Raw genomic sequence first — 25,396 nt, forward strand, 5'->3', positions numbered from 1 at the left:
CTGATCTGAGGAAATAGCACAAGTCTCATTGCTAAGGAACTGCTCCATTCGTGGCCAATTTTGTAACATGTAAGTTCTAACCTCAGTCATTGACTGTTCCCACGTGGCTTCTGGTGGCCTTGAGACCCTGGGCAGTGAGTGATCCCCTTCCACTCTAACCTGTGGCCTCTGGTTGAACCTTGAATCCTGCACCCTGGCTGGACTACATCTGCCCTTGGAGGTCATGGCACCGGATGGGCTTTGGCCAGCGCCTGGTCTGGCCCACTCTACTCTGCTGATCTGCAGTGACCACGGCAGCAAAGCACAGCGAGAGGGGGAAAGGCTGGCCACGAGTTACACTGGACTGCCCTAGTCACTGCAGCCCCCTTTAAAGACTTTCTACACTCGGAAGAGGTTTCACGGAGGTCATTCAACATTGACTCATCATATGAGCAGGCACTGTGAGGAGACATGAGAGAAAAGGAAGAAGCGATCCTTTACCTATGGAACTTATATGCTTTTGGTGGAACAAACACCCGAAATCTCAACAGGTGGCAGCAATGTGGGGTGGCAGGGACCTAACTCCTAAGTAGGAACTGCACAGTCCTTAAAACCTTCTACCATAGTGGACCTCAATCCTGAACACAGAAGCCCTGAGGAGGTTCTCAAGCTACAGGTTTCCAGGCTCCACCGCCTGAGGTTCCAGTTTAGTAAGTCTTGGAAATACCCACCCAAGCATGTTTTCCAAAGCTTCACAAAAGTATCTGATGTGAAGCCTGGGTTGAGAAACAATGAGAGGATATTTAGTATTTCTTAAACGTGAGGCGCCAGCACTTGGTTTCTCAATCTTTCCTTTTTTTGCACTACATCTTCTCCCCTATTCTATCGCCATGTCTATGGTTATAATTATTAGCCCTTCCACATAATAAAAGTACTAGATGTAACTCCATCGATGTCATGAAAAGTAAAGCAAATAAAAAGTTTTAGCTTCTCGCTGGTTAAAATGCAATATAATGATGCAGATCTGAGGTAATTTTTTTTATATAAATTGTCCCTAAAATACTGAAAATGCAGACTGAGAAGGATAGGGCAGTAGATTTGGTACCTTGGGTAAAGATGATCCCCTAAAGCTGCAGGTCCCCGGTGCCAGTAGCCACTTGGTCAAGCAAGTTCCCATAAGCTGATCTGGGGATCTTTACAGTTAGGCAGGATCTGATTTAGGGGTCTCACTGTCTCCTCTAAAATGCTGCCTGACACATCATATCCATGCAGGACATCAAAACAGATCCCTCAAGCCCAATCCTTGGGTGGACATATGCAAGTAATATCAGCTAATAAAAAGAAAGACTAACACTTATCAAGAGTTTATTTTGTGCATGTTGCATCCTATGTCTGTTACATGTACAACTGGTTTAATCCTCCAACAACCCAAGGAGGAAGATATGGTACTTTCCTGACTTTCGTGATGAGGAAACTGAAGCACAGAGAGGCCAAATGACTTGCCCAAGGTCGTAGAGCTGGTAGGTAGCAGCACTGGGTTTGAAACCCAGGAGTCCAGCTCTGGAGCACACATTCCAAAACACTAAGGCTTTGATTAGTTTCGCTATGTCCTTTTCCAGCAACTACAATTTAAATAAGCTGGTGTGCTATCAATTTAATTTTAATTAATTCTCTTAAGTGTTGATTCCTTGCAAAACTATAAGACCTTCAGTGGTTCACCTTGGAAAACAGTTCAACGGGTGTGGCTACAGCCTTCTGTTCTTTCGAGTATTGCTCCCAAGACCACATGTCCTGTGCAGCCGCTGAAGGGACTAGAAAGAAAAACACAATGACTTTTCTTGAAACAATTAGTGACAAAAAAAATAATAAAAATTAATTGAAGATAAACCCAAGAAGCAGGCTAATTAATTAAATTGGGAATGAGAATACCCGGCCACTAATAAGAGCCTTCTCTCTCACTTTCTGTGAGCATTTAGTAAAATCATCTAACTACTCTGCTTTCAGCTTTTCCTGTTTTAGAACAGGCTTATGAATATATCCCAATGCCAAGAGGACTCCTGGTGAACATCTCACTTCTCTCACAGAACAGTGAACAGGCACAGGTTCTCTAGAAGATGATTGGGTTAATTTTAAGGTGAATGAATCAAAAATATTTTTATAATATCCTTTCACTTTCATACCTTTTTTTGGTGTGAATGTAAATTAGTAAAACCTGTAGGAAGGCAATGTGGAAATATATGTCAAAAGCCTTAAAAATTATTCACATACTTTGAGCCAATGACTCTCCTTCTAGGAATTTGTCTTAATACAAATACAGTGGATGCACCCAAGGGACAAACACCAGGGTTTTTATATTAGAATTCCTTATAGTCATGAAATATTGAAAACAAACTAAGGTGCACTAAGAGGGAGTTAATTAATGCATTGTATAGACATGTCATTTTAATAACTAGCCATAAAATTACATTGTAGCAGATTGTTAAATGGTAGAGAAAGGCTATGTTATGACTACATGACTAAGTAAAAAAAAAAAAAGCAGTTTAGAAAACAAAATGAATCTTTTGTAAAAAATATTAGGTTGGTGCAAATGTAATTGCAGTTTTTGCATTGTTGAAATTTGCCTTTGATATTGGAATACATTCTTAAATAAATGTGGTTATGTTATATATCATTTTAATGTGCATTTCTTGCTTCATGTTTTTTTTCTAATGACCTATTATTTGCTGTTTATTTTATATGTATTCTAGACTATGGAAATGATGTTAGACAAAAAGCAAATTCAAGTGATTTTCTTTTTTTTTTTTAAAGATTTTTATTGGGGAATTGAGAGAAGGGAAACAGACAAGTTGCTGCCGTTTTTTGTCCTTCAGTCTAGTTGTGGAGGACGTTGCTTCACTGGCCCAAGTTAGCACCATCATTGTGCTCTTCCCAGGAGGGGCAGATCAGTTGCTGTCTTCTTGAGGGCCACTCACAGCGGCTGCTAGATGCTCACACTGGCTGCTGGCTACACACAGTAGCCCATGACAACCCACTGCCACAGGGGCTGCAGCCTATGCCATCACCAGCGACTCACAGCAGCCCAGCTCCAGGTCGAGCTGTTGTTCAGCATCTTAGCTGTAGAGGGCAATGTCACTGGCCCTCATATGTGGGATCCGAACTAGGGCCCTCTGGCGTCCCAAGCCAGTTCTTAACCATCGCGCCACTCAGCCGGTCCTCAAATGATTTTCTTATTCGAGTTCAAAATGGGTCATAAAGCAGCGGAGACAACTCACATCAACAACGCATTTGCCCAGGAACTGCTAATGAACGTATAGTGCAATGGTGGTTCAAGAAGTTTTGCAAAGGAGATGAGAGCCTTGAAGATGAGGAATGTAGTGGCCGGACATTGGAATTTGACAATGGCCAACTGAGAGCAATCATCGAAGGGGAGAAGTTGCCAAAGAGCTCAACGTCGACCATTCTATGGTCGTTCGACATTTGAAGCAAATTGGAAAGGTGAAAAAGCTTGATAAGTGGGCGCCTCATGGGCTAACTGCAAATCAAAAAAAATCATCATTCTGAAGCATTGTCTTCTCTTATTCTATGCAACGATGAACCATTTCTTGATCAGATTGTGATGTGCGATGAAAAGTGGATTGTATACGACAGACAACCAGCAATGACCAGCTCAGTGTTTGGACATAGAAGAAGCTCCAAAGCACTACCCAAAGCCATATTTGCACCAAAAAAAAGTCATGGTCACTGTTTGGTGGTCTGCTGCCGGTCTGATCCACTACAGCTTTGTGAATCCAGGTGAAACCATTACATCTGAGAAGTATGCTCAGCAAATCGATGAGATGCACCGAAAACTGCAACACCTGCAGCCGGCACTGATCAATAGAAAAGGCCCAATTCTTCTCCACAACAGCACCCGACCGCATGTCGCACAATCAACGCTTCAAAAGTTGAACAAATTGGGCTACAAAGTTTCACCTCATCCACCACATTCAGCTAACCTCTCGCCAACCGAGTACCTCTTCTTCAAGCATCTCGACGACTTTTTCAGGGAAAACACTTCCACAACCAGCAGGATGCAGAAAATGCTTTCCAAGAGTTTGTCGAATCCCAAAGCATGAATTTTTATGCTACAGGAAAAACAAACTTATTTCTCATTGGCAAAAATGTGTTGATTGTAATTATTCCTATTTTGATTAATAAAGATGTGTTTGAGCCTAGTTATAATGATTTAAAATTCACGGTCCGAAAATGCAGTTACCTTTGCACCAACCTAAGATGTAATGGAAATAAAAAGACAAATTATTATATAAATCAAAATCTTATATAAAGTCATCTTTAGCTGCTAGGATTATAAAAATTTCTTCCCAATATTCTTTGTACTTTGTTTTTCTGCTTTCAAAATTTTCTAGGTGAATAGCTATCCTTTGTAATTCAATAAAATATCATTTTTAAATAATAAAAATTTGGAGAAAAGGGTCAATTATTGTTTTAAGCTTATATTCTATGTCTCAGTAATTCACCCTCTAGTATTACTTGCTAAGGAAAGAGTCATAATAAAACATAATTGTAAAAATGTACATCACAACATTATTACAACAAAAATGCGAAATAAAATTGATGTGGAAGAAATGTTAAATAAATTATGCTATATATGTACAAATATGATTATGAAGTTTTCAAAATCCATATTTTTTAAATAACAAAATATCTTAAGAATTTTCTTGGATAAGTAAAAATCAAAGTAAAGACATGAAACAGTATATATAACACAATCCTAATTTTAAAATACAAATTATTACACAAATTAAAACATTCAGTTATTGAAAATACTTATAAAGCACCTTCTTTGTGCAAGGTAATATAAATATATGCGTGTCCACACATAAAAACCCACACACATAGAAAAACATTTGGAAATAAACAGCAAAATATTAACAGTGGCTATATGTGGGTGGTGGGATTAATGTAAATATTCTTTTCTCGTTTCTTTCTACAATTTTAAAATTCTCTATAAATATTATTACTTAACTCCCCTACACACACACACACACACACACACACACATCCTTAGAGAAGGCTTGTCAACATTTTTTAACATTTATCTTGCTGCAAAATGTTCCAGAAGGTACAGATGGTGAAAAGTCAGAACTGCATTAGCACTGGTGGTGACAGGTGGCAAGATATACCTCTAAGTCAAACATCTGAAACATTTCAAGACAATAAAGCAACTTGATGGAATCACAACATAAAAATCCATCAAGTTATACAAGAAGAATTAATGTAGACTTTTAATCATTTAAAAAATATATTTTGAGCTCCTCTTAATGTATCAAGAAGTTTGCTGTCTTCTGGAATAAAAATATAACCCAGTCCCTGGTCTCGTAGATGAAAAATAAATAAACAAAACATTATTTTTCTGTTGCTATTCGTACAGAGGGTGCCAAAAAATGTATACATGTTTTATGAAAGGAAAAAAAACTGTATTAAAATTGTAATGCTCAATATATACCGATAACAAAAGATGAATACAAGTCATGATTGATTTCTGCAATTACAAGAGGTGCTCAAAGCGGTTACCATCAGCCTCCAAACACTCTGACTACGGTGAACTGCTGCTTGAGCAACGTTGACCAAAGTTTCCACTTGTATACATTATTTGGCACCCCCAGTTGATATCTGACAAAAAGGGAGTATTTTATGCTTAGGTAATAAAGAAAAAATTATATTAATTTATAGTTTTAAAATAGGCACACACAGAGCGTGCACATTTACTATTTATTAATCACAACACACTAACTTGTTATTGCAAAACGATACACTTACTAAAGTATGAGTATTTTAATAATCAAATAAGGCTAACAGAATTGTCATGATGGATTTTCTTGCTTTGTTTGAAAACAGTGAGACATCATAGTGTGATTTCCATGGAGGAGCTTATAGTCTGTTGGCCAATTATAGCACTTAAAGATTTGTTGACATTTTTACCACTGCATGAGACATTTTATTTTTCTAAACAGAGGAATCAATTTGACAAACCCTGAAGATGATCTGGCAAGATTATTCAACATCCCTCTTTTCACATAAACATTTTACTACATTATAATTATATGCTTTACAAAAAATATTACAGCAGTGTAGGCTCCAAAGCAAATATAGATAACTCATTTTCTACAACAGCTGTGTTCTTAAAAAGATTGTGTGTAATTTCTCAATTTAATCATATTTCCAATTGTCATACATTTTCATTTCATCAGAAGTAAATCATATTTAAGACCTTCTTTTATGATCACATGAGTATGCAATGAACCTTTTAAAATTTATCAGGAAAAGAAAACATAATATCAGACAATAACAGCTTTCAATGAATTAAATTTTTGTAAAGCCAGTGAGTGAGCAATATAGTGCCGGCAGGGGAGATGAGGGAATACCCGGAGCCTGTAGACGGGCCTTCCCTCATCACTGATTCTAAAGGATTCTATCACCCTTTTATGTTTCTTCATTCACCTTGTGTCATTCTTTATCACTGGGATTATATTAGCAGAAATTAACATTAGCTGAAATGAACCAGTTTGCTTATTTAGAATTAGAATGTAAGGAAGGTCCTAAAAAGAAGGGATCTTGCTTTTCTTGTTCATCATTGTGTCCCGGGAGCTATAATCATGCCTGGACATAAATATTTGTTTAATGAGTTAAAGGGCAGGCAGGCAGGTAGAATCGTACTTCTGGCTTTAAAAATTAATTCAAAGGTATCTATTATGATCAATTCATTTCTCAACTCCCTGGAGGGAAGGAACAAATTATGAGACAGCTCTGCTTCAGGAATCAAATTTATTTTATTTTTTATGCAGATTTCTCAGACATTCTACAGATCGGACCTTCATTTTATATAATATTGGATATAGATACAGGATTGGAAACTCTAAATTTCTTTTCTTTTCACTATACATATTGGCTATAGCAAAGTGTTTCAATTGCTACTCGTGTGCCAAACACTGCTAATATACAAAATATATTTGATTGCATATAATCTGTCACTTAAATTACACTTATTAGATGCCAGGTACTAAATTAGGTGGTTGGGGTGTGTGTCAGGCTATGTGTGTATGTGTAATATGTAACATTGAATTTATAATTTTATTTTATAATTCTAAGAAACGGAGGCTCACAGAAGTCTACACATCTAGAAAAGTCTGGATCTAAACATTTCTAGCCCATGTACTCCCACTATATAAACTGCCTCACTTTAGCATACATAAACAAGATGTAGCAGAAATGCTTATTAAATTAGTAACTTTTTCTGTAAAATTAAGTCTGCAGGGAAATTAATAAGTTCACTCACTGAAACGCAACATCTTCCCTTACATAGAAATAGGCAGGGTCATTTCTCTCTTTCTCTGAGCTGTCTATGGTGGGGTGTACGTTGTTTCTTTTCATCTAAAAGTAAGGAAGGTTCTCTCAGCTGATCTGCAGGCCTGAGGTTTGGTTTACTTATCCTCAGCCAAATTTGCCAATCAGCAAAAACTGCCTCTTCTTTCACAAAAAGTAGTAATTTGTGCCTACTGAAATGACAAGATGACACATTTACACTTTACCACTCACTGAATCTTGCTTTGTTCTCTTGCATGCACTTTGAGGTTTGTTGATTTATTCATCAGAATAGCAAGAGCAAAGGCTATAGATTGAAAGCAAAGAACACAGAAAAACAAACAAACAAACAAAAACCCACCTGTCTAAGACAGTCCAAGTAAAATGTCAGGAAAGCAAGATGACAGAAGCCAGGCTCACTGGCCAAGGCCACATCATAAGATGACAGCAAACTGCTTCCAAGTGCTTAGCTTCTTGATATGCTGTTACTACTACCAGGAGCTCATGTTACCACATACATTCACATTTCTGCAGCACACCGTTTTTCTTAAATGATGGCCATGAACCAGTGTCCTCCACTGACCATGATTATTTATCTCGCCTGCATTTTCAGGTCCAGGCCTACAGGAGCTAACAACAACAGGAGTGGATGAGAAGGACCACACTGGATGCAGAGAGAACTGCCACCAGACCATTCACAACGGGGTCAACTACAGAAGTAATGGTCCAAGGAGGGCAGTGAGAGGAGAGAGAACTCAACCGTGGACTGCGCAGCGGAGTAGGAGGGTCCACTGCTGAGAAAAACAAATCTACCTGGCAAAATAAAGGAGCTAAGCGGCACACAAGTCAAGGAATGGTAGGTTCCATACCTGGATGGGTTGAGGGCTGGGCATTGACTAATATTCTTGAGGGCGTGCACACATGCTATCACTTTATGAATGTACAGCTACATTTTCCTGAGGTAGGTCACGTCCACAGACAGCAGGACACTGAGAAATACAGATTCTAAGCTCTCAAAAGTATCCCTTTTACAAAGCATTCACAATGTCTAACGGGATTGGGTAGCAATGTTCCCCAGAAAAAGGGGCCTGCACATTGAGTATGACATATCTCTTAATTTTGAGAGATTTCTTTTTTTAGATTATGTAAACCACAATTATGTCCTACTTTATCATTTCAGATATGGAGCTCTGAATAATTGAATTTACTTCAATTAATAAAAAACCTTTTCTTTTTATTTTAATTCTTTATAAGAGTACTCTTCCATATGTGTGCCCTAGCGTGTTTGTTCTCAGCCTGTTTTATAAAAATCTATAACATAAAAAGCATAAGCATACTATTTAAATATGGAAGGAGACCTAGTTGCTACCTAGCCCTGTGACTTTATCAAACCTTAAATTTCTCTCTAGCATGACCCCATTTTTACTTACAAAGGTATCCTATGAGGACACCCCACAAGTGGCACTACGGCCACTTCACACTCTGCTCACTCAGCCTCCTGTTTATCCCCCTCAGAGAGCACAGGCTGAAAAATCACTGACAGACGAGTGCCTCATTTTGGCAATAAGAACATCCAGTTTTAGAAAACTTCACAATATTTATTAATAATTTTCTGAACTAAAATAAAAAATGGCAGGCGGTAAAGAATGAATAAATTATCATTCTTAAGGATGAAACCATGTAGTGTTAAGACTCACGTCTCAGAGCAGTACCTTTCCAAGTCCATTGGCCATAACTACAACCCATCACACCAATATTTCAACTTTATTTCCAAAGTTACGCTGTATATGGCTCCTGCAGGTAACATCTTAGAATGTGTGAGAAAATCAATTGTCAGTAGTAAGCAACGAATTTTACAACACTGTGACCATAAATAATGCCTTCTTATGTGGTACCAACTGGAAGTGATGCAATTTTCCTAATGTTAACAACTTATCACTGCTGGGTAATAACCCCTGAAGCGGCAGCTCCCTGAATATAACGGCACTTTCCAAACTCTCACATTTTAATAACTCTGCCATGTCACTATAGCAAGGAATTTCCTATGCTCTACCTAAAACATTTTTAATTTGTACATTCGGGCTGCTTCTCATTTCAGTACAACCGAACTTAAAAATCTCCCTAGGCAAAGCAGGTACTGATGTTGGGAGATGCACAGGGAGCCTGACTCTGGTCCTCATGTGGCATTTACTTTGGTAGAGAGACACACATGCAGACAAATGTCACCCCCAACCTGACATATGGTGCAATTCAATGTTTCGGTGAATAAACAATCAGACATGAGTGCTAACATGCACTAGTTAAGAAACCCAAATAATATGTCTGGGAACAAATGAAGAAAGATTAATTATGAACAGAGAAATCCTGGAGGCCGTTGCTTTTTGAGACAAATAGAAACTTAGCAGGCAATCCAAAGAGGAGCAGCAGGAGCAAAACAAGAGAGGCTGGAAAGGGAAGAATTTCTGCAAATGCCAGAATCTGTTAAGTATTAACATAAAGCTCGCAGGGATACACAGACAGAAGGCTGGATTGTTGCATTGGGAGGAGACAAAACTAAGATCATGAAAGTCTGCCTGGGGAGTCTAAGCTTTATTCTGCTGGTTTAGAGAACCATTAGGGACTTCTGAGTGGTAAATGATATCAGAACTTACTAATCAGCGCTAGGTAAGGATGCAATGGATGCGAGAGATGAAGGCTAAAGACGGAGAGTGGTAACACACCAGTCTTGGCAAGAGATAACATGGTGTTCCCTAATAAAAGGTGGGAACAAAACTGAGGGACGGTGCAGAAGTAAAATCAACAGACTATGGCAAACAACTGCTTATGGGGGTGGAGTGGTACAGGAGAAGGCAAAGATAAACTTCAGGTTCAATGCTGGTACCCAAAAAGAGATTAGCAAACTGAGGGAGCTAACACAGGATGATGGAGAAAACACAGGACTATTTACAGGGATGCTGAATTTTAGGTATCTGAAATTATATATATATATATATATATATATATATATATATATATATATATATATACACACACACACACATATATATATGTATATATACATATATATATATACACACACAGACACATATACATACACACACACACATATATATAACAAAAGGTAATTCAAAAAAATTTTTTAAAGAGGAAACAATGGAGAAATACTGAGAGAGAAGAACCGAGGACAGAACGTGCATGTCTAAGTTAGAGGTAAGTTAGAAGCTGGGAAAGCAGCATGAGAAATAGGCAGAGTTAGAAGGAGCTCCAAGGAAACATACAGAGACCTAAAGCCAAGTGGCCAAGGGTTTCCCAAGGGCTGGAGGACCAGCACCACAGAATGTTGAAGGAGGTCAAGACCAAGATGGCAGAAGAGGCTGTGGGATTTGATAGCTAGGGTGTCACAGTGAGGCCAGACTGCAAGAGGCCAGATAGTTAAAAGAAAGTACTGGTAAAGCAGCACGTGTGGACCACACTTTGAGAGGTTTACCAGTGAAGAAGAAGAGACAGGTAACACGAAAGTTTTGGGGAAAAAACAGTCAAGGGAAAGAATTCTTTCTTTTCTCTTTTTCCTTTTTTTTTTTTAAACGAATATAGGAAGTAGAGGGCATTTTGTTTCATCAGCTAAGGGAAATGAGGCTCTTAGAAGAGAGAAGGAGGGAATGAGGGAGAGAAGCAGAACAGAGAGAATGTTTTAAGAACATAGGTAGAGAAAGGGGCCCTGAGATGAAAAGGCAGGTGATAAATGACATTAAAAACAGGGGACTTTTAGGGTGCTGGGGAAAAGACGGAAGGACTTTACAACTGAGTACCCCTGATCTCCTGACGACATAGGAGGCTATCTACTAAGAGTCAAGGTTATAGTGGTTATGTTCGGAGAGGTACAGAAATTCAACTAGGATCAAACAAATATGAGGACTACAAAGCATTCCTGAGAGCCCCACTCAGTTAAGCTGGAGATTCTGCAGAGGCGCGATTGGCACTATGGGACTTTCTCCATCAGCTCTTGGCAGTCTGGGAGTGGGAGCAGATGGTGAAGTCTGCAGACAGCTGGGAACTGATGAGGAGATGGCCAAGTGGATGAGAAACTCTAAGCCAAGAGAACATGAGATAAAATGTTTAAGGGGCCCCAACTGGCCTTGGAGGCACATGAAATCATTAAAACAACTGAAAAAGAATCAGAAGGAATGGAAAAGCTAAAATACAGGATCTGACATTTTTTAAAACCTTTCACAGAATTAAAGGAGTGAAAAGAACAGGGAGTTATGAGGGTGTGATCAAGAAGAGGATTTCAGAATTCAAAATTTGATGAATCAACAGTTTATACAACATATATCTATGTCTAGCACTATGCTCTGGTGTTGCCACAAGTTGACAGAAGAACAATGCAAGAAACTAACAAAAATTTGAGTTTAGCAGAGGAGAACGGTGTAAGCGAGTTATTCTAACATGGTGGTTTGCAAGTGTGATCATCTTGTTAGAAAATACAAATTTTGGAGGCCATGCCCCAGGCTTAATGATTCAGAAACTCTGAGGATGGGACCAGTAATTGTGTTTTAACAGTCCCTCTAAGTGATCTATTGCATGCTGATATTTGAGAACCATTATTCTAACATAACATGAAGAAACCTACAAAGTAGAAAGAAAACTAATTCTGATTGATATCATCAAAGCAAGCTTCCCAGATGATGTAGCATGTGCCTTAAAGGATAAAGATTCTCAAAGTAGCTATGACAGTGATAGCATCACTATCATCTGGGTAATTATTAGAAATACAAATTTGGTGCATCAGTTAAAATTTTGGACATCTACTAAATTAGAAACTCTGGGGGTGGGGCCCAGCAATCTGTTTCCACAAGTCTTCCAGCTGACTCTGATGCAGCTACTGCTTGAGAACCACTGCCCTAGAGTGAGAACCAGACTCCACCACAGATGGCCCTAAAGACAGGGCAGAATGAGAACTCTCTGACCACAGTTTGTTCCTGAATTTCCATGAGTCTCCACTCCCTCCCAACATGTATTTTGAAAAGACGGATCTCTCTTCCTTTCAAAAGACAGAATCTAATTACAACACCATGCTAAGAATTTCAGTCTTGAGCCTCTATGTGCTGTGAAACCAGTAGATGTTTTTAAGCAAACAAATGCCAAGTTAAGTTTTAGACTTGTTTCTCCTCTGCCCTGCCCATTGTTGGTTTTGTGGTTGTTTGAGGGCTTTTTTGTTTTTGTTTTTGTTTTTTAAGGTACTGTTTGTTGGTGGCCATCTTAGAGATGATTCAATAGAATAAGGAGGGAGGACAAGCAATAGAGATATCAGAAAGGAGGCTGCCTCAACAAGCAGGCATGAGATGATGAAGTCTTGATTTGATAGCTACTGTGAAGATTGAGAAGAGTGCAAAGAATTCTGAATGAGGCTTGACAAAGTTGGACAACCAATGAGATGGCAAAGAGAGGGCTTTGACATTTCTAGCTTAGAAAGCTGAGTTTATAATTGTGCCTTCCATTAAGCAAGACAAAACTAGAGAAGCAGGCTTAGAGAACATAATGAATACATTTTCAGAATCTCTGAAATCTAAAGAAATCTAAAGGATATTCAGGATGAGCTATCTAGGAGGCATTTAAAACAAATTTTTCAGGAGAAAGGTCAGAACTGGAACTTGGATTTAGTGTCTCTCAGCATACAGGGATTAAAGCAGAGGAGAGTCTCAACGAGTAAATGTAGAGCACAAAGAAGGCAGACCCAGGGCCGGCCGAGTGGCTCAGTTGGTTAAGAGCTCGCACAAGAGTGTGAGCTCTGAGCAACAGCAGTTCGAGTCCCAGCCCGAGCTGAGCTGCCGCTGAGCTGCCAACAGGTGGCAGGATGGCTCAGCTAAAAAAAAAAAAAAAGAAGAAGAAGGCAGAGCCAAGAACAGAAGCGCAGAGAACTGCAGTGTTGAAGATGTGGGTAAAAGAAAAATCAGTAAAGCGTAGTGAGAAGGGGCAACCACAGAAACAGGATGAATGAGAGAGGAGATAGTTTCAAAAAGGATAGAGTAGCTCTATCATATTTGATAGAAATGTAACACAGGAACAAAGACCACAGAAATTAACTGGAAGGACATAAGTGGTCTTAGGTATACCTGAGATCTGAGTACAGAGATGGTCTACAGATGCAGGAAAAAGCAGAGATCTGAAGCTGGAGAAAGAAATGGGATCAAGAACGGGTAGTGAGATTAGCCTCAGGATGGTTTCTATGAGAAAACAAGGAATGGGTGCTGGTCTAAAGAGGTCTGGAGGTAAACAGAAGAAAGGCTGGTAAGCAAGTCCAATCTTGTAATGAGGACAAGATTCACTGGTATGCATATCGAAATTCATACTGGAAATGGTCATCTTCTGAAGCGACAAGCTCAAAGAGCCATGAGATGGCTCTTTGAGATGGAAGAGTCATGTATGACAAGACAGAGAAAACCAATGTGAGCCAGGTACTCACTGATTCAACAAACAGGGTCTTCTAGACACAGACCCTGTGTTAGGTACTAATGATTCAGAGAAGCACAAGAGATACTTTTACCCTTAGGGAGCTTTCAACTTAGTGGAAAACCAGAAAACTACTGTACAACAAAAATCCAACTACAGAGATGTGAACTAAGGGCTATGAGAACACAGTAGATAGAAAAATCAGCATTCTCTTGAGGGCAGTGTTCATTTAGTTTTCATTTTTCATTTAACAAACATTAATTTAATGCTTACTATGTGCTAGGAGCTTATAACACAACACAAAAGAAACAAAAATCCCCACCTTTATCCACCATACTTTCTAATGTGTGAAGACAGACAATAAACAAGATTAAGTAAAATACACAGCATGTCATGTCAGATGGCAATAAGTATTACAGAAAAAATAAAGCACAGAAAAGGGTTAGGCAATATCAGCAGGAGCTCTGTGATTTTTACACCTGATGACTTTTCATCAGAAACAATGGAGGCAAGAAGACAATGGAGTAGCATCCCTAAAACATTGAAAGCCATAAAATTATCAAGTAAAAATTATACATCCAATGAAAGCATCCTCCAAAAATGAGAGTGAAATAACATTTTCAGATTTACTGAAAACTGTTTTTGATATGTCTATCATTTATTTTATAGAATAGTTTCCACTCTTGACTATTTCCTCATACCTAGACAGTTCATTTAGCACCCTAAAAATACTCCTGTAAAGACTTTCCTTTTTCTTTTAAACATTTAATTCTTTAATCTTTGTAATGCCTTTTTATATACAATAGATAGCCAGTTTGGCAAGCACAGTTCCTTAAATAATCTGTTTTGTCCTCCTGAATTTATTTACCACCTTTTTGATATATTACATTCTCACAACTCTTTCTGGTTTTTCTATTCTGTTCCACAGATTCTTTGACTATTACTATATAACCAGAATGTTGGGGATGTCAGTATAAAAATTCTTTATCCAATTTAAATTAAAACTAGTTGAGATTCTATTTTGGAATTGAATTAAATATTAATTTGGAGAGAATTAACATTTTTGTGGTATGTTTTTCCATTTGTTCACATATTAACATGCATCAATAGGATTTTCTAGTTGTGTTTATATAAGGTCCTTAATATTTCTTGTTCAATGTATTCTAAATATTTTATACTTTACTGCACTTATGGGTGTAATATTTTTCCCTTTTCAATTTCTATGTGCTGATGACTGACATACAGAAAAGCTAATGACTTTTTATCCTCTATCAAACCACCTTAACATTCTAATAGTAATTCTATAGTTTCTAATTAGATTTTCTTGGGTTTTCTAGATATAAAATCATATGATCTGCAAATATGAAATCTGACAATTAAGTTCACTAACTCATCCTAGACAAAGTGCTACGTACCTCTTTGCTGAATATCACTATGGTCACCTTTGAAGTACTCTCCTTGGGAAGCTACGCACCGATGCCAGTGCCTAGTCCACCCTTCAAAGCAATTTTGGAACACTTTTTCTGGAATGGCCATCAGAGCTGTCATCGTATTACCCTTGATGTCCTGAATGTCATCTAAATGTCTTCCTTTCAATATTTCCTTTTCCTTTGGGTAAAGAAAGAAGTCACAGGGGGCCAGGTCAGGTGAATATGGAAGGTGTTCCAGTACAGTTATTTGTTTACTGGCTAAAAAATCCCTCACACACAGTGCCATGTGAGCTGGTGCATTGTTTTGATGCAAGAGCCATGTATTGTTGGCAAAAAGTTCAGCTTGTCCTTTTCACGCAGCCTTTTCAGCACTTCGAAATAGTAAACTTGGTTAACTGTCCAGTTGGTACAAATTCATAATGAATAATCCCTTTGATACAAAAAATGGTTAGCAACATCATTGCAACAAGTTCACGAACTTAATTGTCACTCCTCGTGTGTGTGTGTGTGTGTGTGTGTGTGTGTGTGTGTGTGTGTGATTTCATCTCGTCTTTCTAAAGCTTATGCCACTTGTAAAATTTTGGGTTTATTTTATTTACTAAAAACTCCAAGGTAATAATGAATATCAATGATGATAATATCATTTCCTGATTTCAACTGAAATGGTTTTGATGTTTTGCTAATATATTTACTATTATAATTTGGTAAAGAATTTTTATTACATTTAATCCGATTTCATATCAGAATTTTGTAAGGAATTAACATACACCAATATAAGATGACAATATTCTCTTTATAAAGTGATTAACTACATATTTCCCTTGACCTTTTTCATCTCTATATCCCATAGACATCTAATGAAATCTGTTAAATACAGTAGAGCTCCAGTTGTTATTGCTAACTTCATTAATTTAATTAATTCTGTCTATCAGAACTTAGACTTTCCTCTCTTCAAGATACCCTTGCTGGGCTGTAATTAATGGACATACTTAAAATACTATTCAAGATTGTTTTTTCTCTTGATAGTAGAAGTTTTTAAAATAAATTCTTATACTTTAACATCATAACTTTCTAACCTAACCTTTCAAAACAATACTCATTCTCAGTGAACGTAAATTCAAAAATTCGTGAAGGAACACTGAGTTTCAGTTCATTAGCAGACCACTTAGAGCAATGAAGGGTAGTTTTATTAGCTGAAAGATAAATTAGCACTGTTTAAAGGAAAGTTTTAATGTAAAAACATCTAAAACAGTTTCACAAAATTAAATTCCTAGAAATCACATTTAAAGCCATCAGTGAAGATTCCGCTAGTCCCCACCAGCCTCTTCTCCACGGAACTCTGTAGGACCCTTTAACAATGAGAGCCCTTAGTCCTGGCCTGAACTAAAATGTTGTATAAATGCAACAAGAAAGTGCAGTAACTGTAGACCTAAAGACTAACAAGTCCTAAAGTATGTGCTGAAGGAGCTCAATAATGGCATTGTTCCCTTTGCAACAGGTAGAAAATGATGCCCATTTCTTGCAAGGAAGCCCAAAGTGATTCTGCAAGTTAGAGCTTGTGGTAGGCAGAATAATGGCCTCCCAAAGATGTCCATATCCTAATCCCTAGAAACTGTGACTATGTTACATCATGTGGCCAAAGAGATTTTGCAGATGTGATTATATCAAGTTCCTTGAGATGGGGAAGTTATCTTGGATTATCCAGGAGGGCCCAATATAATCACAGGGGTCCTTAAAAGTGGGGAAGCACTCCCAGCTGTGGTCACAAGAAGATGTGACTATGACAGAAGGGTCAGAGAGATGCTACCTTGCCAGCTTTGAAGATGGAGTAAGTGACCATAAGCCAAGGAGTGCAAGTGGCTTCTAGAAGCTGGAAGAGGCAAGCAAGGAAACACATCTTCCCCTAGAACCTCCAGAAGGAACACAACCCTGCCCACATGTAGCCTTTAGCCCGATGTGACCCATGTCTGATTGCTAACCTGCAGATAATACTGTAAGACAATAAATCTCTGCTGTTGAAGCTGTTAAGTCATGGCTACAGGAAACTGATGCAGAACTGTACATTAGAAGCAATAAGTAATAATATATAGTAAGCTGTTCAAACTCAACAGTTTCTAAATGCTCAATAACTATGAAAATGGACCAAATCATCATATTTAATTTGCCTAAAAAATAAGAAGGAATCCACAAATAATAAATTAGCTTCGGACAATAGTTACCACAAAGTATTTTCTGATTTGTACTAAAGTTCACTGCATAAAATACAGAAATAAAAGAACACCTAAGAGAATGCATCTAAGGTTAATATTTTCCTATCTCTTTAAGGTGATCTTCAGGGAATTAATTTATAATATCACATGTAGACAGCATCAAAAACCCTTTACTACCTTACAATTTTTTGTACAGAAAGCTTATGATACTAACTCTCTGAAATAGTTTTAAATATAGTCATAAAGCTTCAGGGCTGGGCAGTATCTAATAAATTAGCTAATCATTTTAAAGATGAAAGAAGTGATTTCCCCAAGGTTTAGTTTGGACATAAATGTCTTATTTCATGGACGCATTACCCTGAGAAGCCATAAATGTACACTAATTTAAATAACTAGTTTTAATTCCCAAGCATCCTTTCTATGTTTTAAAAATCATCAATAAAATACAGCTTCCTTGTCAAATTAAATCCTGACCTGCTGAATTCAGATTTGCCATTATAAAAAATTAATTATGACAGCTATCTGAGAAAAATAATTTCTCCTAAGATCCTAAGCACTGTGAAGACAACAACAGATAATTAAAAGCACAAAAACATGGCGAACTATGGCTTATCTTTGGTAGAATACTTTTCAATAAATAGCAAAATTAAAATAGCATGTCAGACTTCTAAAACCTAGCTTTGTATAACCTCATGCTTATTTGGGGAAAAAAATGTTTCTACTTCAAAATCTCTGTCACACAAAACTGATTCATTCTAGGTACCAGCTTTGCATACAGAGAGCTGTACCAGGTCGTGGGGCGTGCAGAGAACAGCACACTAGGCCCACCCCAACATGCCTGCCTGCCCAAAACACCGGCCATGGTCCTCAGGATGCCATCTCGGTTCTGTGCTGGCTTCTCTTCCTCTCCCCACCCCCAAAGCTTATTGTCAGTCTTCTGCTGACTGCTCCTTAGAGAGGTCTCCCTATATTCAGGGCTTCATCTGCCACCCACACACTTGATGGTCCCCAAATCCAAACCTGCCCCTCAGACTCCTATCATGAGCATCTATCTCACCTAGACACTTCAAATGTTTCACAGGCTTTCAATCTCCACACGAAAACCCAGCATTGTCTCTCAAATGTGGTCCCGCGCTTCCTTAAATCAATGAATGGTATCTATACTACATTCAGTGATCTCTCTTCCAGTCCCCGCAGTCAGCCATTTACCAGATCCTGTGGCTCTTACCACCTACTACCTTTGAAATCTGTCCCCTCCTCTCAGCCACCCCTGGCTCTGTGGTAGATGAGCAGGACCACCTATCAGTTACTGGCAATACATTGATCGCTCAGTTCCTCTTCTGCCCACACTCACTCCCCCACCCTACTCCAGGGGTATCCCTGGAGTTGTCTCTCCACAGGAGAGGTTATTACTCTCCCGCCCAAAGCTTCAGAGTCTCTTTATGGTACAATATCCAGCCAGCTCAGCACAACAAATCAAGTGCTTCTCCATTGGCCCAAACCAACTTTCAGCCTCATCAACTGCTTTCTCCCTTCACTCATTCAACAAGTACTTATGGAGGACCTAGTATGTATTAGGTTCTACGGTCACAACAGTGGATAAAATTAGACATGATCCCTCACTCATCAGCTTTAAAATCTAGGAGGGAAGAATCAAATAATCCAAACTATAACTATAAGCTATAGTATGTGATTTCATAGAATACAGGGCCTTGAGAGCACAGAACAGACAGCCCAGCCTAGTCTGGGAGACCAGGGAAAGCTTTCCTACTGAAAAAGGAGGGGCATTCCAAGCAGGACGCATAGCAAGTTCAGGAATTCCATGGCAGAACCTGAAAGGCCAGCACTGTCAGAGCACAAGGGACAAGTAGGCACATGGCTGGAGAGGAGGCCAAGGAGACAAGAAAGGGCCAGGTACTCCAGGTCTTAGAGACTTTACTGAGGATTTGCTCATCTCCTATCCTACCGGAAATAGGAAGCATTTGGAAGGTTTTCAGCAAAGGAAAGGTAAGGATGTTGACAAGATCAGGCCCATGTTTTGAAAAGAGCAACGTGGCTGCTCTGTAGAGACTGGATTAGGTAATCTCAAGAGTAGGTCTAGGGAATATCAGCTGGGACAACCAGGTGAGGGATGGCAGGATGAAAGCTTGAACTCAAACAGTAGAGGAAAGATGAAAAGTGTACACAGATTGGAAAAATAGACCAGAAGCTGAAGCAACAGCCCTGTTGGCAGACTGCCCATGGAAGTGATAAAAACAAGGTGTTGACATGGCCACCCAAGTCTTGTCTTGAGCACCCGAAAGGCAGGCCAGTTGCCAAACTAGGGAGATTTTCATATCTCTAGGACCATTGGGTATGAGCGTATCTAAGATGATAATGACTTTAAATCAAATATAAGATCTTTTACCCCCAAATAATTGACACAATTCTCAGTGTTCCAAAAGTTTGTATACTTTTATAACCCTATATACCGTTTAAATCTGCCCCACTTACTAAAGACCAAATCCATGCCACTATCATTTTCCCATGTTCTTCATTTTCATCAGAACAGCCACAAAATATCAATTACCTTCTATTTTCACTTAAAGTGCTTTTCCAAAAAAATTATTTTCTACACATAGCTACATCCCAAAGAGGCTTTTCAGGAAAGGCTGTGAGAAACATATTGTGCTGCTTCCAGTTATATCAGTTATATAAGGAAAGAGCAACCAAATGATTTTTAAAGGTTTAAACTTCTTATGTGTCTATTCCTCAAAGACAAATAAGTTCTTTCTTAAATAGGATATAAACACTTTTAAAAAAATGCCTCACCTACTGCTAATGCTCTAGAGTAAATAGTTTTTAAACAGTCCTTTAGAAATCTCCTAAGCAAAATATGACAGCCTTCATCAAAAAGAACCTAAATATTGCTAAAAACTAATACATAAATTCCCTATGTAAGCTGTTCAAGAAAAATGCCCTTTGTTGAGTATCTACCAAAAGCTGCACACATTATAAATATTTTTTTCATTTAATCCTGACAATTTTATGGGATAAGAGATATAACCTATTATTTCCATTCACAAACAAGAAAATTGAGGCTTAGAGAAGTTAAATAACTTGCTGGAAGTCACACAGTCAGTAAAGTGGCAAAACCAAAATTCAAATGAGGTCTTCTTGATTCTAAGCACATGCTCTGTGCTTCCTTTCAAATAACAAAAGAAGTCATCCTTTATGGAAATCAGTATGGAGGCATCTCAAAAAACTGGAAATGGAACTACCGTATGACCCAGCAATTCCACTCTTGGGTATCTATCCAGAAAAACCCAAGACATTAATTTGAAAAAATATATGCACCCCTATGTTCATTGCAGCGCTATTCACAATAACCAAGACTTGGAAACAACCGAAATGCCCATCCGTAGATGACTGGATTAAGAAACTATGGTACATTTACACAATGGAGTATTACTCAGCTATAAAGAAGAAGGAAATAGTACCATTTGCAACGATATGGATAGAACTAGAGAACATTATGCTAAGTGAAATAAGTCAGAGAAAGACAAATATCATATGATCTCACTTATACGTGGATTCTAAAAAACTGAATAAATGAGGAATGTAAACAGAAATAGTCTCAGAGACACAGAGGAAAAACTAAGGGTTGCTAGTTGGGAGGGGTGGGGATGAAGGAGAAGGGGAAGGGATGAGACAATACAAATTGGTAACTACAATATGGCCTCAGGGATAGAAAAGACAGTCTGAGGAATATAATCAATAATGTTGTAAATATTTTTTAGGGGGCCAGATGGACTCATGTCTTGTTAGGGAGACCACTTTATACTTGGTGTAGAGGCCTGACCACTGCACTGTATATCTGAAGCTGATGTTGAATAATAATGTATGTCAACTGTAATTATATATACATATAGTCACGGGATGTGGAGTAGAGAGTGGTAATGGAGTCAATGGAATTGTAATAGATAAGCATGATATCGGGGGTGGGAGGGCAGTAGATGGGGGGAGGGGAGTTGTTACTTTGTGAGGGGTGAAAAGGATAACTATTGCATTGTTTTGTACACCTGAAACTAACAATAAAATAAAGGAAAAAAAAAAAAAGAAATGGGACTAATCAAAATCATGTGCCATGCAATTGGATGTCACAAGAAGAACAAAACATTACTTCTGGGATATTCCCCCAAAGATGCATAACCTGAATCTAATAATGAGGAAATGTCAGATAAACCTAAAATGAGGGACATTTACAAAATAACTGGCCATGCTGTACGAGTCCAGGGAAGGCTGGTATCGGGTTTGGCAACTTACTCCCTAATTCAGGAAAAAAAAATTTCATGTATTGAACTTGTAACTTTTCCATAAGTTTGATACAGTTTCAAATTTTTAAAAATGTATTTTAGAAAAGAAGAATGCTTTCACTCTACAGTGCTAAGAGAGCACAGGGAAATGAAGCAGCCATTAAAAATAGTCATATCAGTGAATTAGCCCATAGTCCAAATATTTCACATGAAACAGTACAGGTTCAAATGAATACTGAAATGCCCCCTAAATGGCAACTTTAATCTCAGTGGCAAAGGTAATTATGATGCACAAAGATCAAATATGCTTTCAAAGAGCAAACAATGTTAGCGGAAAGGATCCTTTGGTTCAACCTCAAAATGCAACAAGTCTCTGGTTTTAGGAACAGAATGAAGAAGACCTGCAGGAGAGGGGGATGGGTGTTTTATGGGGCAGCACATGGAGGCCACTGGCAACCAGGACCTTAGAAAACTGCCAGACCCGCACTGCATGAAGACCTCACAGAGGTCTCCACTGGAACTAAGTGCTGCTCGTTGACATTTTCTTTTGCTAAGTCAATCTAAAAATCAGAGTACTCAGTCCCCTTTTCGAGTTCAATACTCTTATTATCCACCAGGGACCTCTAACGATAGACATAGTAGGATTTAGTGCTGCTTTAGGTGGGCTCCTTGGTAGGACTGTTTTGAAACACAAATAATCCGAGGGCTTCTTAGCAAATTCTTTAATGAAGTAGAAATTTTAATATGATGTCTGCTTTCATAATAAAGAATTCAACATGGCCCACAAAAATGATCTTTATAAAATAGGATTTATGAATACAGGTTCTTGCCCTATCTTTGTGCTTTATACAGTTTTATTCACTGATACTATCTACTGACTGACTCCAGGAAGAAAACAAATATGCTCCTTTCCTTTGTGAGAGTATATATTCACACCACCACGAATTCACCCAGAAGAGACAGAATACCACAGGGGGAGGTTTGGCAACTAAATCGATTAAATCCAAAGATTAGCTCCTTTATAAATCAGTATCAAGAGCAAAGAAAGTATTTGAAAATATATACTGAAAACTATTTGTTACATAGTCTTTTTGTTAAAAGTGCACATGGATGCTTTAATTATTGAAATTCCCCTACAAATGTCCACTACTTAGAAAGAAGTCCCCTGCTGATCTTCAGCAACAGTTTCACGGTTCAGTGAAAATGTAATTCTTTAGGTTCAAAGTATCCAAATGCCTAAATATTTAATTGTGATTTAATGACAGTAAATGCCATCTATAATAAGAAGAACTGACTAAAGTACATCAATTTGGTTTTCCCCTTTCTGATGTTGATATCCATTCTTAGGTAAGGAATTGCCTTGATGGGAATGAACAAATCACAATGTTCAAAAAGGCAAACTAACATATACTTATTTTGCAAGAAATACTTCTCTCATTACACCTAGGAAGTAAACTAGTTTCTCTAACAAAAGACAGGAGGGATAATGCTCAAGGGGCCTTCTTTGAGTCTTTTAGAATCACTTAATGAACCATATCCCCCAGCACAGAAACGACTCCCTGAAAGTAAGTTATGCATTTATGAAAGCTGTGTTAATTCTTCTTTGGGCCATTCAGCTAATTAATACTTCAGAGCTTTAGTAAATTATTACTCCAGTATACTAAACAATAGATCCTATCCACCGGACTGGACCTGATTTTTTGCCTTTTTAAAAGACGCTTAACTTAAGTGGAAGATATAGCATAGTATGTAACTGATTTTTTAAATACCAAATGCCCTATGATATGCTGAGAACAAAAATGGAACAAAGAGAAAAATACTGCAAAATAAAGAAAGTAGAAAAGATGAGGTTCTGAAGGCGCCAACTACTTGGGTAAGGTCAGAAGAACCTCCACGCACAAGAAACAAGCCTTCAGACAGCCAGGTTCTAGACTGCGTTATTTGGCTGGAGCAAAACAAGGATGGGGTGTCAGGTTACAGGCAAGTGCCAGTTGGTGACAGGCCTCTAATGATATTCTAAAGAAAGAATAGGAGGTACTCTACTAACAATTTCAGATACATTTTATTAATAGTTCGGGAAGAGCAAGTATGAAAAGACTGAACAACTACAACGTGACCAGGGACAGCTCTAAGTTGGATACTATTTGAGTGATATCAAGAAGGATGGGTACAGTTGATAATTGTTTGGCGAGGCTCAGGGGTACATGAGAGGGAGGAGTCAAGATGTCTCTAGGATTCTAGATGGACTAACTGACTACAAGTTGATGATGGTGCTGCCGAATGAGGGGACTACTAGCACAAGCAGATTGAGCAACAGGGAGCAAAAAGCCCAGTTTTAATGTCTAAGTGAAATCTAAAGAGGAAGAAAAATAAGAGCATGAAAGCTTCCATTGGTTTGGGAGGTCCCTTATTCCACTCAGTCAACAAAATATTAATGACTGTCAATGAGGCACTGGTGAGCTACACATAAATAATTTCAGAGGAATGACTGAGTGTAGATGTCAGCAGGTAGAGACTAAAAGTGGTAAAAATATAAACTACTTCAAAAGCCCCTCCAATAATTCAATTTTCATTTCAACTGGCAGTTTGTAGCATCTGTATACAAAAACCAAATCTCATCCTTTATCTCAACACTGAGCTTTGTTCTACAGCTGGAAAAAGAGCAATAATAATAACAGATTTGGAGAAGAATAAACCTCAGGGTAAAAGTTTTGAGAATGGATCACTAAGTATAAAACAAATCTGACAATGGAAGAACAACAGCAAAAAGTTACTTTCCATTAAAACTGAAAAACTATTTAAAATAAATATATACTTGGCTGTAATAAAATTATAAATACTAAATAACTAAAAACAATCTTAGTTTTGAGGACTGAATATTTTTAAATGGTTGACCTAACTTTTTTTTTTTTTGTAGAATCAATGCTTCAACCATGGAATAAGAGAATCTAGAAAAATTTGCATATAGCTGCAGGAAAGAAACAAAAACATACTAAATCACAACCTCTCTCTCAAAAGAAAAAAAATGTTTTTTAAAAAACCCTGCCATTAGGGCCAGGTACAGTCTAAATTTATTTCTGGAATTCCAGTATTGCATAACTGAAGTGCATTTCAACGGAGCTGAACATCAAGTTACATAATTATCAAATTACCACATTCTACTTTGCTTTTTCAGCAAAGAACATGATGGGATTAGGGGGAGAGCAAGAGAAAAAAAGAAATTTAAAGCAGCATATTTTTCTTATAATAGAAAACAACTTCTATTTTAAAAATAATTTAGGTAAAAGACCACAAATTTTCAATATTGTGTCCCAAGACTAAGCAATATAAAATAGTCTTTAAAAACCTCAATTCTTGTTTGTCATTTTTTTCAAGGTATTTTTAGTTTTTTCCATTATTAAATAATAATAATTAAAAAAAACTTACTGAACAAACACTTAAGGTAATTTAAAAGATTGTAGAAAAAATTATCAAATTTATATGCTTCCTTCCCATGGAGAATAGTGCAAATGTTAGACATTCAACTACATTTCACAGAAAATTTAATAACAGTTGTCTGCTTGTATAGCAATAATCACAAAATATATGGAATATATATATTCCAGGGAAACAGCATCTGCATTTGTTGATTTAAATTTAAAGCATCAGAGAATTAGTTGAATATTAAAAA

General features: G+C 37.8%; 1 protein-coding gene across 1 annotated transcript in view; it reads right to left on the reverse strand.

Moving 5' to 3' along the window:
• L3MBTL4 (L3MBTL histone methyl-lysine binding protein 4) overlaps positions 1 to 25,396 on the reverse strand; it is a 484,034-nt gene that overhangs the window by 325,220 nt on the left and 133,418 nt on the right. The window contains 1 exon segment of the mRNA XM_019664701.1: positions 1,699 to 1,790. Within this exon segment, the coding sequence (XP_019520246.1) occupies positions 1,699 to 1,790 (92 nt within the window).

This window comes from Hipposideros armiger, unplaced genomic scaffold (genome assembly GCF_001890085.2).
Source record: "Hipposideros armiger isolate ML-2016 unplaced genomic scaffold, ASM189008v1 scaffold_428, whole genome shotgun sequence".
Lineage (NCBI taxonomy): Eukaryota > Metazoa > Chordata > Mammalia > Chiroptera > Hipposideridae > Hipposideros > Hipposideros armiger.